The 15,350-nt window shown below is 48.2% G+C and overlaps 5 protein-coding genes across 5 annotated transcripts; 3 read left to right on the top strand and 2 right to left on the bottom strand.

Moving 5' to 3' along the window:
* Window positions 1-209: 209 nt before the first annotated feature.
* E1B28_009880 (uncharacterized protein) lies at window positions 210-2,603 on the top strand. Its single transcript, XM_043154808.1, has 9 exons — window positions 210-518; window positions 577-828; window positions 883-984; window positions 1,043-1,207; window positions 1,269-1,332; window positions 1,383-1,847; window positions 1,902-2,027; window positions 2,083-2,183; window positions 2,234-2,603. Exons 1-9 carry the CDS (start codon window positions 249-251, stop codon window positions 2,444-2,446), a joined length of 1,758 nt encoding a protein of 585 aa, XP_043007266.1. The 5' UTR covers window positions 210-248; the 3' UTR covers window positions 2,447-2,603.
* A 7-nt stretch (window positions 2,604-2,610) lies between these two features.
* E1B28_009879 (uncharacterized protein) lies at window positions 2,611-4,208 on the bottom strand (the record flags this gene model as incomplete). The annotated part of the gene is made up of 3 exons (XM_043154807.1): window positions 3,990-4,208; window positions 3,037-3,923; window positions 2,611-2,976 (listed from the first exon to the last, which is right to left on the bottom strand). Exons 1-3 carry the CDS (start codon window positions 4,060-4,062, stop codon window positions 2,611-2,613), a joined length of 1,326 nt encoding a protein of 441 aa, XP_043007265.1. The 5' UTR covers window positions 4,063-4,208.
* Window positions 4,209-4,883: 675 nt separating this feature from the next.
* E1B28_009878 (uncharacterized protein) lies at window positions 4,884-7,188 on the bottom strand. The gene is made up of 9 exons (XM_043154806.1): window positions 7,028-7,188; window positions 6,545-6,976; window positions 6,202-6,481; window positions 6,081-6,147; window positions 5,830-6,024; window positions 5,400-5,767; window positions 5,270-5,345; window positions 5,046-5,207; window positions 4,884-4,997 (listed from the first exon to the last, which is right to left on the bottom strand). The coding sequence occupies exons 1-9, from the start codon at window positions 7,106-7,108 to the stop codon at window positions 4,919-4,921; spliced, it is 1,740 nt and encodes a 579-aa protein (XP_043007264.1). The 5' UTR covers window positions 7,109-7,188; the 3' UTR covers window positions 4,884-4,918.
* A 185-nt stretch (window positions 7,189-7,373) lies between these two features.
* Window positions 7,374-9,297, top strand: E1B28_009877 (uncharacterized protein). Its single transcript, XM_043154805.1, has 7 exons — window positions 7,374-7,728; window positions 7,780-7,857; window positions 7,911-8,148; window positions 8,201-8,329; window positions 8,389-8,498; window positions 8,555-9,010; window positions 9,069-9,297. Exons 1-7 carry the CDS (start codon window positions 7,639-7,641, stop codon window positions 9,180-9,182), a joined length of 1,215 nt encoding a protein of 404 aa, XP_043007263.1. The 5' UTR covers window positions 7,374-7,638; the 3' UTR covers window positions 9,183-9,297.
* An 892-nt stretch (window positions 9,298-10,189) lies between these two features.
* On the top strand, window positions 10,190-15,343 carry E1B28_009876 (uncharacterized protein). Its single transcript, XM_043154804.1, has 12 exons — window positions 10,190-10,342; window positions 10,394-10,484; window positions 10,538-12,162; window positions 12,213-12,510; window positions 12,561-12,999; window positions 13,068-13,263; window positions 13,318-13,541; window positions 13,594-13,816; window positions 13,876-14,220; window positions 14,279-14,569; window positions 14,624-14,776; window positions 14,835-15,343. The coding sequence occupies exons 1-12, from the start codon at window positions 10,280-10,282 to the stop codon at window positions 15,243-15,245; spliced, it is 4,359 nt and encodes a 1,452-aa protein (XP_043007262.1). The 5' UTR covers window positions 10,190-10,279; the 3' UTR covers window positions 15,246-15,343.
* The last annotated feature ends 7 nt before the right edge of the window (window positions 15,344-15,350 follow it).

The following is a 15,350-nucleotide window of genomic DNA, read 5'->3' as shown; positions in this document are numbered from 1 at the left end:
CCCATTCTACCCATTTTTGTTGTAAAAAAAAAGAAAAAATTTCGTGAACCCATGGTTTAAACGGTTTGGGTCGGGTTCTCCGGCCCGAACCGCATCCCTCAATGGTTCCGGCGACCCGCCGGAACCCAAACCGGTACGAACCGCGCCGAACCACGCCGAACGCGCCGATGAGAACACTAGTGTAGGGTCGTCCTATCCTCCGGCTCCATGACGCGACGCGTGAGACACGTGCCATCGATCCTTCCTGAATGCTCCTATTGACTCGAACTCTCTCATCCTACAAGACTTTGCCTTTCTTATATTCGGTCAAACATAAATTCGGCATGACTACCTCTACCTTCATCCCGCTACGGACGACACGGACCAATCGAATTGCAATACCAGACGAGATGAAGATCGAGTTGACGGAGACGGAAGAAAAGATTTGTATTCTTCTAGACAAGTGTAGGAAGCACCTCCAAGAGGTGAAAGAGATTCATACGGAATGTAGGATTGCTGGTGGATGGGTCCGGGATAAGGTCGATATTCGGCGCGTTCAAACTCCCTGAAGTTCATTGCTAAGTGTTCTGTTTCCAGTTACTGGGTTCACAGAGCAACGACATCGACATTGCTCTCACAGACATGATGGGTTATGCGTTTGCTGAACATCTCGCCGAATTTGCGCAAGGGGAGGGTATGGAGGTTGGTTCAATAGGAAAGATCGCACAGAACCCAGACCAGTCTAAACATCTGGAAACGGCGACACTCAGAGTTCTTGGAAAAGACATTGATTTAGTGAATTTACGGAGCGAAGAATATGCTAGTGGAAGTCGTATACCGACAGGCGTAGTAAGTAACTTTGCGGGGTTTGAACCGACCACTTGTGAACTTGTTTAAAAACAGATCTTTGGGACACCTGAACAGGATGCTCTGAGGAGAGATATAACCATCAATGCTTTATTTTACAATTGTCATACTCGTTCAGTAGAAGATTGGACGAAGAAGGCAAGTTGCGGGGTCATCTTAAATCTGTAGCTAGGAGCTTATGTTTTTTATAATGCAGAGTTTGGACGATCTTCGGAATGGCATTGTACGCACGCCGTTATCTCCCAAGGAAACCTTCATAGATGATCCGCTACGAGTCTTGAGATGCATCAGGTTTGCGAGCCGATTTGGTTTCGACATTGTTCCAGAGATTGAAAAGGCAGTTCGTGACCCAGGAATCAAGGTGAATCCTGATTAAATGAATGTTGTGCCATTGAAATGATTTTTTTTTTCTAATGCTCAAGGAAGCTCTTGTGTCTAAGGTTGCCCGTGAGCGCGCAGGGGAGGAGCTCTCCAAGATGGTCAAAGGTTCGTGCCTGTCTTTCTTAATCTATGGTGACCATCCCTTACCCGAGTAGGACAAGACCCTTTGCGCTCCATCCAACTGATCACATCATTAAATATTTACTCCTCTCTATTCGCTGGGATTCCAACGGACATTGTGAAGACGTTTTCTGTCCATCCATCTTCCGAAGGGGATGCCATGAAAGCGGCATGCATCCTTCAGACACTTTTAACACCTGAAGATAGTAGTCTACCTTGCGTACATCCAATGATGTTAAAAGCGGTCGAAGACGATGCTACTTGCAAGCCCCGACTTTTTCTGGGAGCTTTCTTAACTCCCTTCTTAGGTATAACTTACCGCGATCGGAAAGAAAAGGAGTATCCAGTAGTTGAGTACGTTATACGGGAGTGTCTAAAGCTTGGATCTCAGAACCACTTCTTGAATGGAATCCCTGCTTTATTTTCTGCTTGCAAGTTATTAAAAAACCCGGATCTGAATGATAAAAGGTTCAAGAACCCCTCGGAGCGAGTAGCAATTGGTGGGTCATCCATTCATTCATGTTGCGAGAAGAATCCGAATGGATGATGATTAGGTCTACTGCTTAGGGAGAAAGTCGTGCATAATGTACATACGGGCTCACATTGGACAAGCTCGCTTTTGTTCTCTCTCGTACAAGACCTGGTTCACCTCTGTGAAGACGTGACACGGGGAGTAAGAGGTGCATTCTCATTGTGAGTTTCGCGGGTGAAATGTGCTGAATGCAATCATCGCAGCGGATCAGGCGGTCAAAGTCATTGAGGTGTACAACACGTTCGTGGAACAAGTAGAAGCACTTGGCCTCCATGACATGGTCGACGCGAAACCTTTGTTAGATGTAAACAGATTATCTACCCACGTTTTTCTTATGCTAACGAACCATTCTAGGGCAACGAAGTTTGCTCGGCATTCGGTGCTAGTCGTGGTCGATGGACAGGAGCAGCGCTCGCTAGCGTACTTAGTTGGCAGCTGGAAAACCCGCAAGGGACCAAAGAGGAGTGCTTGACCTGGTTGAAGGGAGAGCACCAACAAGGTAATCTTGAAGTCGACGATGTTAAATCGGACTCGGGGCCTGCAAACAAGAAAGCTCGGACTAAATAGAATGTATTGCAACGCAGGATTAGCTACGGAGGGGAGATGAGAAGAAACCGAGAGATCATGAACGAACCGAGAAAGAGAAGAGTGATGGTGATAACAGTACATATACATGTGCTTTGGTATAGAGATTGAGAGGTGAATTTTATAAGACAAGAGGGGGTTTATGTTCAGTCAAATCGGTAGGATGAGTTGGATTGAGCCAAGTCGTGAAGAAATTCCTCGTTGAAGGGATTTCCATAACCGATAGATGGATAAGTAGTAGTCGTGCCAACGACATTGTATTCAAGGTTGAGGTGTTCTAACTCGTAAGGATTTGACGACATGGAAACATCATCGCTTGCGGAGGCAGGCGGCCCGTAGTAATCGTGACTGGCGAAGCTTGACACCTCTGTATATCCACCAGGAGCGGTGAAAACTGTCTGCTGAGGTTCGAGGTTATAGATTTGAGGTCTGTATCCGAACTGGTAGTCGATCTCGCGGTCCGCAGGAAGAGTGGGAGACCCAAGTCTGGGAGACACACGTTGAGGTTCAACCTGGGGGGGAAAGTGAAGAAAAAAGTGAGAATGGGCGATACCGAAAGGATAAGGACATGCCTTTTCGACCCGAAACGCGTTCATTGCAGGGAGAACTGCCGGAGAAGGCAAATCAAGTGGTGGAATGTCTTGAGTAGGTACGAAGGCATCATCAGGATACACCAGTTCGTCCTCTGCCTTAATGAGACTGTGATCTTGCAATTCATAATCATCGTCGATAAAACTGAGACGGCGAGGTGAGCCACCGAAGGATTGTACATCCACACCGTAGAGTTGCGATGTGGAAGGAGAGCTAATGCGCTCTTTGTACACGGGGAAAGAGTCAAAGCCAAGAGTGGGCGGCGGTGACTCACGCTTCACCTCCACAAACGATGAGGGTGATGGTGCAGAAAGTGATGGCGCTTGTTCGGGCGAGGTGAAGGGCTCCAAACCATCGAAACTCCGGCCCGACATGAGATGCTCAGCAAGCTGCTGACATCTAGCGACTTCCCTCTGATTGTTCCGAGGTGCCTTCTTTTTTTGAGTTCGTGACTTGCGACGGGAGGTGGGAGCATACTTGTACTCAGGATATTGTCGGGCATGATCTGCTTTACGAATCGCTGCGAGCTCGCGCCAGTGGTCCTTTTCCGTCTCCGAGAGGTTATTCCAAGCAATGGCAGCCATGCGACTAATTTCGCGATGGTCGCGTTCGGTAGGGTTATGCTTCTGGCGCGCCCAGAAACCTGAACGGAAGAGCATGAAGGAGTTTGGAGGACGAGGAACGTGTTCGTTGGATTTACGGGGGTGACTAGAGCGAGGAAGAGGGGAATGTCGTCGATCGGAGGATGAAGGAGTAGAAGGAAACTCGGCGGGAAGGTGAGGGATATGAGGTGAGTGGGAAGGGCCAGTAGATTCGGGCGAGTATCGATCGGCGAGGAGCTCTGGATCGTACATCTCAAAACCATCCTCTGTGTTTGTTGGAAGAAGCAAATTTCAGTAATTTAGGAACCTGAGAGACGAATATAAGACCGCACCGTCATATCTTTTGGGTGTCTGCTTGGAAAGTCGGCGAGAGCGCCGCGGCGGTTCGGTGCGGTAGGGAGGCATTGTTTAGTTAAGTTGAATGTACGAGGTTGTTCGAGTGTAGAAGGTTTTGGCGAAGAGACCGACGGAGGATTACTTCTGGGTACCGCAAATATCTGCCCCATTCTCTGTTCTCCTTTTCAACCGAATGGTGAGAAGCTAGGATTGAGCGATGGGAAAACTGCCCTTCTATAATAGCACTTCGTGTACCCCACGAGGCGCCATTGTCACAGAAGACTGCTCCAGAACTACTCCTTTGGGAAAAAGGCGCCTCCGTGAACGCCTCATGGGTGCGACCCTGAGCTCAACGTTGAAGAGGCGGGAATGTGAAAGAGATTAGGGACGATACTAGATCAAGAGTGCCTGCATCAGATCCGTTTCGAGCGATCTCCAAAACTATCGATTGCGATTGACATATTACACGGCCACACCCGCCGCCAGATTCAGAGGAGCGCGTGTCTTGGCTCTGCCAGACCACCGCTGCAGTGAGAAATCATGAGGAACTACCTCCTCGTTCAGCACCCTCGATAATAATACGTGCTCTTAATCTGCCACTATTTCTCATCAGTCAAACAATGATATGCAAGCAACATTCGACATACCTTTTGTAGTGCCCTCGACCTCGATATTCTCGAGACGGATCAGATGGATAGTCTGAGTCCGATCTGGGAAACCGCAGAGAGGGACTCCTTTTCATTATGCTTATGCCCTATAGATTAAAATCAGAATATCAACACGTCGTCATCCTCTTTCAAAAGTTCACAACAGCTCCCGATCAGTGCTTGTGCCATGGTGATGCATCTGTTGCCTTATCTGTTCTTCAAAGTTTTCACACCGACGAAAGCAAAAGGAAGTAAAAGGAATTGATTGCCATCCTGAACTAGCTGGATTCAACTGGGGGTGACTTTTTATTACTGTCCTCCTTTGCCTGCCGTCGCTTTGAACCGGCAATCATCTCCCTATTTAACATTAGTTGAACGTTGAGCGGTGAGGACTATCTTCCTCACCTCTTCTTGAGAGCGTCTCTCCGCCCAACTTTCCGTGCCGGGTTGACAGTCTCGGACCGGGCGGCCTTGCCCATCTCTCTTCGTTTCATCTTGGACGGTTTTGGAAGCTTTAATATCCAGTCAGGAACCAGAGAGCCAGATTGAAGCAACACATTAGCGATCCTCGTGAAAGGATTAACATTGTCAGACGGAGAAAACAGAGTCAGGTGGACAAGCAAACGTACGACTTCAAGAAGGGAGCGTCTTCGTCTGTAAAGAATGTTACAGCCTTCCCTTCCCGTCCTGCACGGCCCGTACGACCTAAGCAAGTCTAAGTCATTCATAGATAGGCGGGTCATAACAGTTGACTCGTACCAATTCGATGGATATAACTCTGAACACTTGTGGGGAAGTCGTAGTTGATAACCTCTTGAACACCCTTGAAGTCCATTCCTCGAGCCATGACTTCTGTACTAATCAAGACCCAACATAGACCCTTTCGCATTCGGCTGACAGTATCCTCTCGTTCCTTCGCTGTCATTCCAGCATGCAGGCAGTCGACGTTTGGGATCCCGTTCAAGACTAGTTCCTCCGCTAACGATGACGCACGAGCTTGAGTGCATGTAAAAATGACAACAGGTGGATTGTAGGGTTGGGAAAAGTGTGTTAAGAGGCTAGGAAGTTTCGAGGGATCATCGGCCACGTATGTTAATGACTGTGCGATGAGTGGTAACGGTGTATCCCTGGATGTATAAAAAAGATTAGATGAAGCTTGTATATTTAACCTTGCGTGAAAAAAAGTCACTTGAGTCCCACAACCACTCGAATTGGGTCGTTCAACAAATCCATGGTGAGTTTCTCAGCATTTGCTGGCAGGGTTGCACTAAAGACGGCCTTCTGTAACTGTGAATGTGAGCATGCGGCGACGACCTCTTGAAGTTGTGGCAAAAATTCCGAGTCAAGCATTCGGTCGGCCTCATCCAGAATGAGATGTCGCACGCTAGAGTTCCGGTAAGACTTTTTTGGCTGTTGAGGGGCAGAACGACTTAAACCTACTTGCTCAAGCTGAGATTTCCGGACTGTAAAGAGGCTACTAATCGCAACGGCGTACTTATGATGATATCTGTTCGACTGTGAGTGCTGACTTTTCGTTTCAGGAGTTTAGTTTACTACCAACCTACTTTGTCTCGTACGGTCTTGTCTGATAATGTATTGGCAGTTGCCTTGCTAAAGAGGACGATGCGCCACTTGCGACCTTGTGATAACTTCAAGCATTCATTGTGTATCTGGTGTGCGAGTTCTTTGGTCGGTGCAAGTACAAGGGCTCGAACACCGGAACCGTCTCCAGAATCCTCCTGCTTACTTGAAGCCGGATGTTTCAGTGCAGCTAGGACAGGCAACAGATACGACAGCGTCTTCCCTGTTCCAGTTGGTGATACAGCTGCAAGATCTCTAGACTTGAGGGAGTAGACACATGTCAGTAAAGAGGGAAAGGACAGAGGAGAGTGGTATATTCACACCTCCAACAAGATCGGTATTCCGTAGGATTGGATTCCAGTGGGAATTTCATATCCGTTCTTCGATAGATTCGCCATGATATGTGACGATATATGGTACCTATCCCGCATCTCATTGAACGTATCAGCAGGCTCTGGAACCTTTGAACCTTTTGCAGTTACACGGTGCCTTTGTTTCGGACGGTTTTCAGTAACGTCTTTCGAGGTTTCCTCTTCTGCTTCATCGTCGGGAAGCTCATTTTCATCCTCCTCATTCCTTTCTAGTTCATCATCATGCAAATTTAAACGTCTCTTCTTCGACGTTTCCGCTGGCTTTCCGACTGCTTTACGCTTTCCAGTTCCCTGAGCATATTTGAAGAAGTCAAGTTCCGGGGGAAGTTCTGTTTTCGATGTCGCACTGAAATTTTTCCTCGTTTCTGGCTTTCTGATATTACCCTTTGGGCTGATCAACACACAAAAGTATACAACGAGAAGGGGTGAACGCACATTGAATAGCTGAACGTCTTTGCTAAAACGGTTCTTGTCGAATCTAATACCCCCCCGAGAGAGTAGTTGGAAAGCCTCCATATTCAGAATCCCGAACGTGAATAGTAGAGTCTCAGTCTAAGAACAGAAAATTTCGGTGTTTTGGCGTGAGATAAGATAAGATAACATTTGCCACGCCGCACTTGGATATCTAATCAACTGCAAACGTTCTCCGTCTACCCCATATCACCGCTATTTACTACCCAGACAGGAAGCTCTGCTCGGAATCGGGAGACTAGCCACTCGACCACGTCTATTGGTATAGCGGACGACTGAATTACGGTGACGTGGTTATAAGGATGAGCATCGTACGAAGATGTAGTAGACCAACGAGGACAATCTGAGACGAGCATGGAGGTTGAGAAAGCCGTGGGAATAAATAGATAAATGACTCGGCCGCGGTGCGATCATCGAGGAGCATTATCTTTCTCCTCTACGCCCGGCTGTCCAGCGTTAGATTTTACTCAGTCCCTCATCTCTCACCATAAAACCACCAGCCTTCGAACAAAGTTGGGGTAGCTGTCTCCCCTACTTTCGAGAAGGGTAATTCGAACAAGTTTACTACACCAGTCATGTCTTCTTTCGGTTCGTTGTTTCGTGTAAGCACCTACGGAGAAAGCCACTGTGCTTCTGTTGGTGCTATCGTTGATGGAGTTCCTCCAGTACGTATCAAAATCTGTCCTCTTAAAGTGCCCGATTAACAAAACTTCTAGGGTCTCGCACTCACAGCTGAGGACATACAAGCTCAACTTAACCGCCGTCGTCCTGGTCAAAGCAACCTCACTACACCTGTGAGTATTCTCATCTCATCCGCAGATCGAATCACTTAACCAACAGCACACAGCGTAACGAAGCAGATGCAGTCCAACTGCAGTCCGGTATCGAACATGGTATCACCCTTGGCACACCTATCGGCCTGCTCGTAAGGAACCTTGATCAGCGTCCACACGACTACAGCGAGACCGACCTCTATCCTCGTCCATCTCACGCCGATTACACGTATTTGGAGAAGTACGGTGTCAAGGCTTCCAGCGGTGGTGGCCGCTCCTCTGCTCGTGAAACGATTGGTCGTGTTGCTGCAGGTTTGTAACTCGTCATACATTTTGGTCGTAACTTTAGTTTCCTTGTTTATAGGTGCAATCGCTGAAAAATATCTCAAAGTTGCTCACGGTGTTGAAATCGTCGCATTCGTTAGCAGCGTTGGGAAGATTGCAATCCCCGAGACGAAGGGCGAGGAAGATCCCGAGAGTGATGAAGCTGCGGGTGGGTGCCCGCAAAGTTTTCTTCCAACGAACATCCACTGAATATCGTATATGTAACAGACCCAGTTTCTCCTGAGTTCCTGAAACTTATCCAGACTGTCACCAGGGAACAAGTCGACTCTCATATCACCCGCTGCCCACACCCAGAGACCGCTGAAAAGATGGTCGAGGTCAGTAGATCATGCATCTCTACTTCATATAGATTATTAACTGACCCATCTCTCAGAGAATCCTGCGTGCCAAGGAGAGACTGGACTCTATTGGAGGAACCGTTACTTGCGTGATCCGTAATCTTCCCCCAGGTCTTGGTGAACCGTGTTTCGACAAGTTCGAGGCGAAGCTCGCCCACGCCATGTTGAGCATTCCTGCCACCAAAGCCTTCGAAGTCGGTTCCGGCTTCCGCGGATGCACTGTCCCCGGTAGCAAACATAATGACCCATTCATTGCTTTGCCCAACGGCCGCTTGGGGACCAAGAGCAACTGGTCCGGAGGTATCCAGGGAGGTATCACCAATGGCCAGGATGTCTATTTCCGTATCGGGTTCAAGTCCCCTGCGACAATCTCTCAAGCTCAACAGACTGCGATGTACGATGGAAAGATGGGCGAACTGGCAGCTCGTGGAAGACATGACCCCTGTGTCGTTCCTCGTGCTATTCCTATCGTGGAAGCCATGGCCGCCATTGTGAGGATCTTCTCTTTCTCCCTCGCTGTGATACAATGATTGACGATCTTGTTTGAAGGTGTGTGTGGATATGCTGATGCAACAAAATGCCCGAGCTACTGCCACTGCTAGGCTCCCGGCTGTTACTACTTTGCCACCTACCATGGTGCTCCCACCAAAACCTGCCAACTAGATTGCATAGACAAGGACACTGCTGTCATTTTATCATGTATTTGTCAACTAGCTGGTTATGTATAACATAGAAGTTGTAGACTAGAATGTAATAGAATACACTCCAGTTTGAGAAACGTGGGCGCATGCATATGCACACACCGAAAATACGAAAATTCCTCTCAAAGGATTTGCATAGTAAATATATGAGGACATGAATTGGTGAGTGATAGCTACCAGGTCGATGTTGGACTATACATTATTTCTCTGTTAACCTGACCCAAATGAATTGGGTTCCGCCTCAGTCCGTTTGATCACAGTCTAACACCCGTTTAGAGACTCCTGACACAGGAAATTCTTCCAAGACCTCTTTGAATGGGTCCAGGGATTCATCAAGGTGCTGGCGTCAATTTCTTCTGATCCTTAGCTCAGAGTCCGTGTCGAAGTCAAGCATGATGTCCAACTCCGTGCGCGTCAACGATGAATCGATGGAGTTTGGTTTGTGCAAGTCACCATGAACAAAACCGAAGGTTGTAAAACAGCTTGAATGCGAATCTTGTGGTCCTCGTTGATTGCGGGCGTAGCTGGAACATCGGCTAGTGCCTTTCCTTCCGCAAAGCCCATGACAACCGTCAGTACAGCTCGGGAACCCTGTCAGCTCCAGCGATGGCGCGGTGGGCAGCTCTTCCGTACTGGGTCACTTACATCCTCGTCATCTCCATCCTCTCGTTTGTCAATGTCATTTGAGAATGTAGGGTATTAGGGGCATGATAAAGGATCCCAAGTGCTGGTGATAGTTGTAGTTGGTGAAAAGGAGTGAACTTGGCACCGGTACGAGCTGATTCTTGACAATCTTGTTTGAATGCATAGATCCGCTACTCTAGAATGTGTGATGTGTATGAGAATGCACTTGGTTATTACCCAAATCGACACGGCGTTCGACCCACAGCCTTCGGCGTCTTCGGCCCCGAGACCGTGGAAACGAAATCACTGTCAATGTCACGCAACGTTGTGACGAGTGGTGTGACTCTTTGCACAGCAGCTTCTGGACTTGTGAGAGTCTCGTTGGCTGTAAATTGTCAACAATTCGTTCAAGACGCGGGCGCGTCGTCGGCTATAATGCTGGCCCAAACACAAAACCAGCCTCAACAGAGGCCAATCGATATTCAGGCAATGATGCAGGTCCGTGTGTCTTTTCTTCTCAGTTTCCTTCCATTACTCATTCGTGTCCAGAGAGCAAACTTCCTGAGGAAGAACCCCACAGAGCAAAAGAATCCAAATGAACTCGAAACGCTTATGAAGTACATTTCGGCTATGGGAAACCGTAACTCATCTTCATCTTCTCTTTCTCTGTTGGTCGCTGACTCAGTGACCCAGGAGCAGGAATTCCCCAGGGAGGAGCAGGAGCAGTACCCGGAATGCAGAGCTTACACGGCCAACATCAACCTCAACAGCCTCAGCCGACTCTCAACGGCCACACAAACGCTCTCCCACCTCAGTCACAAACCCCAGTTTCCTTCACTTCAGAGCAAATTAACGTCCTTCGGGCCCAGATACAAGCCTTCAAGCTCCTTCAGAGAGGTGCACCCGTACCAGAATCTCTTCAACATGCCATTATTCCCCACAATACTGCTGTTCAGGACCTCGAGAAAATTCTACATATCCCCGACGTTTCCTCTCGTGTTATTGACAGTGCAGTAAAGGCCGCGAAGAGTGAAGTCCCGGCTCCTGAAGCACCTCACCCAGCACCTCAAGTGAATGGCACCATCAAGACGGAGGAAACCGAAACGATTCAAATAAACCCTGCTGATATGCCCAAAGGTCCTTTTCTCGAAGATGACGTTGATAGTGGCATCTACCCCTATAACGCATACCGCCACCCCTTCACCCATCTTAAGCGACCTTCAGAGACCGACCCAGCATTATTTGCCACCCGCTTACAGCGCCTTCTCATACCCACCATTATGCCTGCTGGTCTCGATGCTCACCAGATTCTTGACGAGCGGGACAATTTTATACAAGCTCGAATGCAGCAGCGTATTCAAGAGTTAGAGGCCATGGCCTCTACTATCGGCGATGGTGGACTTGAAACGGACGTAGACGTCGAAAGTCTCTCAAAGGAGAATAAAGAAAATGCAGACCAGGCTGCGAAGAATGCCACCTCTACCCCTCTGCACCACGCCTTGACTTTCCCTCCAGCAACCTCACACGGTAAACTACGCGCTCTCATCGAACTTAAATCCCTTCGCCTTCTCGAGAAGCAGCGGGCCATGCGAGCTCTTACAGCCGAACGTCTCACTCACGGATCTCTTCTCCCTTTAAACCGTACTGACTTCCGCCGTACACGTAAACCAACATTCAAAGATGCTCGTGTCACCGAGAAGCTGGAACGTGAACAGCGTTCCAAACGTGAACAACGAGCGAAATCCAAACACGTCGAACAGCTCAGTGTCATCGTCAACCACGGACGTGAGCTCAACAGTGCCAATCAAATGGCAAGAGAGAGGATATTACGACTTGGTCGTGCTGTTGGGAGTTTCCATGCCCATACGGAGAAGGAGGAGCAGAAGAGGATTGAAAGGATATCGAAGGAGCGTTTGAAGGCGTTGAAGGCTGACGATGAAGAGGCGTATATGAAGCTCATTGACACTGCGAAGGACACTCGCATCACACATCTTCTCAGACAAACCGATACGTACTTGGACTCTTTGGCTCACGCTGTTGTTGCACAACAGAACGAAGCAGGTGTAATGCAAATACACCACCAATCGATGGACGGTCCGACTTCCGAAGCTACCTTCGGTGCGAAGGTCATGGCTGACGATGAGGATAAGGAGAGAAAGATTGACTACTATGCTGTTGCGCATCGGATACAAGAAAAGGTCACAAAGCAGCCTTCTATGTTAATTGGTGGAACTTTGAAGGAATATCAGTTGAAAGGATTGCAGTGGATGGTTAGTCTGTACAACAACAGACTCAACGGCATTCTTGCCGACGAAATGGTTGGTAAACGGACATTTTTTCTCCCCTCATAGGCTAACCTAGCGGACAGGGTCTCGGGAAAACCATTCAAACTATATCCCTTATCGCCTTCTTGGTTGAAATCAAACGTTTACGAGGACCTTACTTGGTCATAGTACCTCTGTCCACAATGACTAACTGGTCGGGAGAGTTTGCGAAGTGGGCCCCCTCTATCAAGATCATCGCATATAAAGGGAATCCAGCCCAACGTCGAGCCCTTCAGGGTGATCTTCGTGTTGGACAGTTCCAGGTTTTGTTGACGACGTACGAGTACATTATCAAGGACCGACCACATCTAAGTAAGATTAAATGGATTCATATGATTATTGGTGAGTGCCCTAGCTTTGAAACCTGAAACGTAAATAACACTTACTCACAGACGAGGGTCATCGCATGAAAAACACGCAATCGAAACTCTCGCAAACTCTCACAACCTTCTACCATTGCCGCTATCGTCTCATTCTTACCGGTACCCCTCTTCAAAACAATCTTCCCGAACTTTGGTCCCTTCTCAATTTCGTCCTGCCCAAGATCTTCAACTCTGTCAAATCATTTGATGAATGGTTCAACACCCCGTTCGCCAACTCTGGAACTGGAGACAAGATCGAGTTGAATGAAGAAGAGGCTCTCCTCATCATCCGTCGTTTACACAAAGTGTTGCGACCATTTCTGTTGAGAAGGTTAAAGAAGGATGTAGAAAGTGAACTGCCGGATAAGGTGGAGAAGGTCATCAAGGTCAGAATGAGTGCGTTACAGAGTCAGTTGTATAAGCAGATGAAGAGGTTCAAAATGATTGCGGATGGTAAGGATGTAAAAGGGTGCGTGTTTGGTGTTTTTTTTTGTTCGCAGTCCCTTCTTAGGTCTTCTTTTAAATTCCTACTTGCAGCAAACATGGAGGTGTCAAAGGTCTTTCTAATGAACTCATGCAACTCCGAAAGATTTGCCAGCATCCTTTCTTGTTCGAGAGCGTAGAAGACAAGGTCAATCCGAGTGGCATGATCGACGACCGGATCGTTAGATGTTCGGGAAAGTTAGAGTTGTTGAATAGAGTTCTACCTAAGTTCTTCGCTACAGGGCATAGAGTGGGAATTCTTTTTCCCTCAGATCTTCACTGGCTGAGACAGATTTCCCCTCAGGTCCTCATCTTCTTCCAGATGACGAAAGTCATGGATATCATGGCTGATTTCCTCAAATACACTGGAGTTAAGTTCCTGCGACTCGATGGTGGTACCAAGACCGAGGAACGTGCTCAATTTGTGCAACTATTCAATGCTGCCAATTCAGAGTACAAAGTCTTCATTCTGAGTACAAGAGCTGGAGGTTTGGGTTTGAACTTGCAAACTGCTGACACCGTCGTCATGTGAGAACCCGTTGGTTTTTTTTTACGTTTTCCGCTAAAACTATATTTGTAGCTTTGACTCTGACTGGAATCCTCACGCCGATTTGCAAGCTCAGGATCGTGCCCATCGTATCGGTCAGACAAAGGCCGTGCTTATCCTTCGTTTCATTACAGAAAAAAGTGTTGAGGAAGCCATGTATTCTCGAGCGAGGTACAAGTTGGACATCGATGACAAGGTCATTCAGGCTGGGCGGTTCGACAACAAGAGTACCCAAGAAGAGCAGGAGGAGTTCTTGGTGAGCACTTCAAAGGTGGTGTGGATGGGAGTTGGCCCGATTATGACCATGTTCTATAGCGTTCCATTCTTGAAGCCGATCAAGAAGAAGAGAATGAAGAAGCGGGAGACATGAACGATGAAGAGTTGAATGCTATCATCGCTCGTACAGACGAAGAGTCTGAAGTGTTCAGGAAGATTGATATGCAAAGGGAACGTGATGCGCTGGAGAACTGGCGGGCGGCTGGGAACAGGGGGAAACCACCACCGCCGCTTATTCAACTTGAAGAGTTGCCGGAGTGTTACCGGATCGACGAGCCGTTCGGCGCAATGGACGGAGGGGAGGAAGTCATCGAGGGACGTGGACAGAGGAAGAGGAATGTAGTGAGCTACAATGATGGGCTTGATGATGATACTTGGGCCATGGTACGTGCTTTTGTTGAAACCTCCATTTGAAGAAGTGGTTTGAAATGATGCTGTGCAGGCACTCGAGGATGGTGACGACCTTGAAGAACTGTCCCAACAGAAACGCGATAGAAAGGACCGGCGTGCGGCGAACAAACTCCTTCGCGATGCGGAGGCATCTGGTCGGGGTACACCAGTTTCTGAAGACTCTGTCCCGACGAGTGGACGTGGGCGCAAGAAGAAGGGCAAAGGGAAGAATACCATCGAAGATTCACCTGCCATTGTTGGGGGGAAGAGGAAGCGCGGGATGAAGTCTATGTCAGTGACACCAAGCATTGCTGACGATGAGGATGATGATGAGAGAGAACAGGTGAGATATTTTTTCCTTGTAACGGACTCCCAGGATTTGACACTGGCTTTGCAGAAACGGAGAAGAGTGAAGGCTGGAGATGTGGCACCGGCAGTGAGAGAGAAAATGAAGAAAGCCTTCAACGAGTGTTATAAAGCTGTTTTGGCATGTGAGGCAGAAGACGGACGGAAGAGATGCGAACTGTTCAGAGAACCTCCTGACAAGAGAGTAAGTTACTTCCGATCATGCTGTTCAAAGATGCCGATCCCTTACATTACCTTTCAAGGATTACCCTGATTACTACACTCTCATTACACGACCGATTGCCCTCTCCCATATCCGGAAACGTTCACAAAGCAACTACTATAAAGACGTAAACCAATTCCGCGCCGACTGGCAGTTGATGTTCAACAATGCTCGGACCTATAACACTGAAGGGTCGTGGGTGTATAACGATGCTGAAGAGATGGAAAAGGTTTTCAATGGTGCTTGGGATCGGGCTGTCGTTGGGAGCGGGTTACCTGGTGCACCTGTGGGAGGTGGAAGCAATGATTCTGCTGGCTCTTACGAATCGGCATTGACCCCGATGGACGATGAGGATGTGCGCCCGCCTCCCCCGTTAAAGCCGAGGAACTCTGGAAGGAAGACTCAGGTGCTGAGCGACGAAGAGTATCTGACTCCCAGCGATGATGATTGATTATTTTCTCTATCTTGGTCGGGTTTTGTGTATTATTCGAAATTCGTGTAAAATAACGCTGAAATAATTGTTGGTGTCCGAGGAATTCCGGAGTGCGCTGACAAA

The sequence above is a fragment of the Marasmius oreades genome, chromosome 6, assembly GCF_018924745.1.
Source record: "Marasmius oreades isolate 03SP1 chromosome 6, whole genome shotgun sequence".
In the NCBI taxonomy this organism is placed as follows: domain Eukaryota; kingdom Fungi; phylum Basidiomycota; class Agaricomycetes; order Agaricales; family Marasmiaceae; genus Marasmius; species Marasmius oreades.
Note: the sequence above shows the minus strand (reverse complement) of the source record. Positions and strands in the feature narration are given on the sequence as shown.

Coding starts and splice junctions, on each gene's coding strand:
- E1B28_009880 (XM_043154808.1), top strand. CDS start 249: ATGCTCCTATTGACTCGAACTCTCTCATCCTACAAGACTTTGCCTTTC. Junction 1,208..1,268: donor TTCGTGACCCAGGAATCAAG/GTGAATCCTGAT, acceptor CTAATGCTCAAG/GAAGCTCTTGTGTCTAAGGT. Junction 1,848..1,901: donor CTCGGAGCGAGTAGCAATTG/GTGGGTCATCCA, acceptor GATGATGATTAG/GTCTACTGCTTAGGGAGAAA.
- E1B28_009878 (XM_043154806.1), bottom strand. CDS start 7,108: ATGGAGGCTTTCCAACTACTCTCTCGGGGGGGTATTAGATTCGACAAG. Junction 6,025..6,080: donor GGAAATCTCAGCTTGAGCAA/GTAGGTTTAAGT, acceptor CCGGAACTCTAG/CGTGCGACATCTCATTCTGG. Junction 4,998..5,045: donor AGAGACGCTCTCAAGAAGAG/GTGAGGAAGATA, acceptor AATGTTAAATAG/GGAGATGATTGCCGGTTCAA.
- E1B28_009877 (XM_043154805.1), top strand. CDS start 7,639: ATGTCTTCTTTCGGTTCGTTGTTTCGTGTAAGCACCTACGGAGAAAGC. Junction 8,330..8,388: donor CGAGAGTGATGAAGCTGCGG/GTGGGTGCCCGC, acceptor TATATGTAACAG/ACCCAGTTTCTCCTGAGTTC. Junction 8,499..8,554: donor CCGCTGAAAAGATGGTCGAG/GTCAGTAGATCA, acceptor CCCATCTCTCAG/AGAATCCTGCGTGCCAAGGA.
- E1B28_009876 (XM_043154804.1), top strand. CDS start 10,280: ATGCTGGCCCAAACACAAAACCAGCCTCAACAGAGGCCAATCGATATT. Junction 10,343..10,393: donor ATATTCAGGCAATGATGCAG/GTCCGTGTGTCT, acceptor ATTCGTGTCCAG/AGAGCAAACTTCCTGAGGAA. Junction 14,570..14,623: donor ATGATGATGAGAGAGAACAG/GTGAGATATTTT, acceptor CTGGCTTTGCAG/AAACGGAGAAGAGTGAAGGC.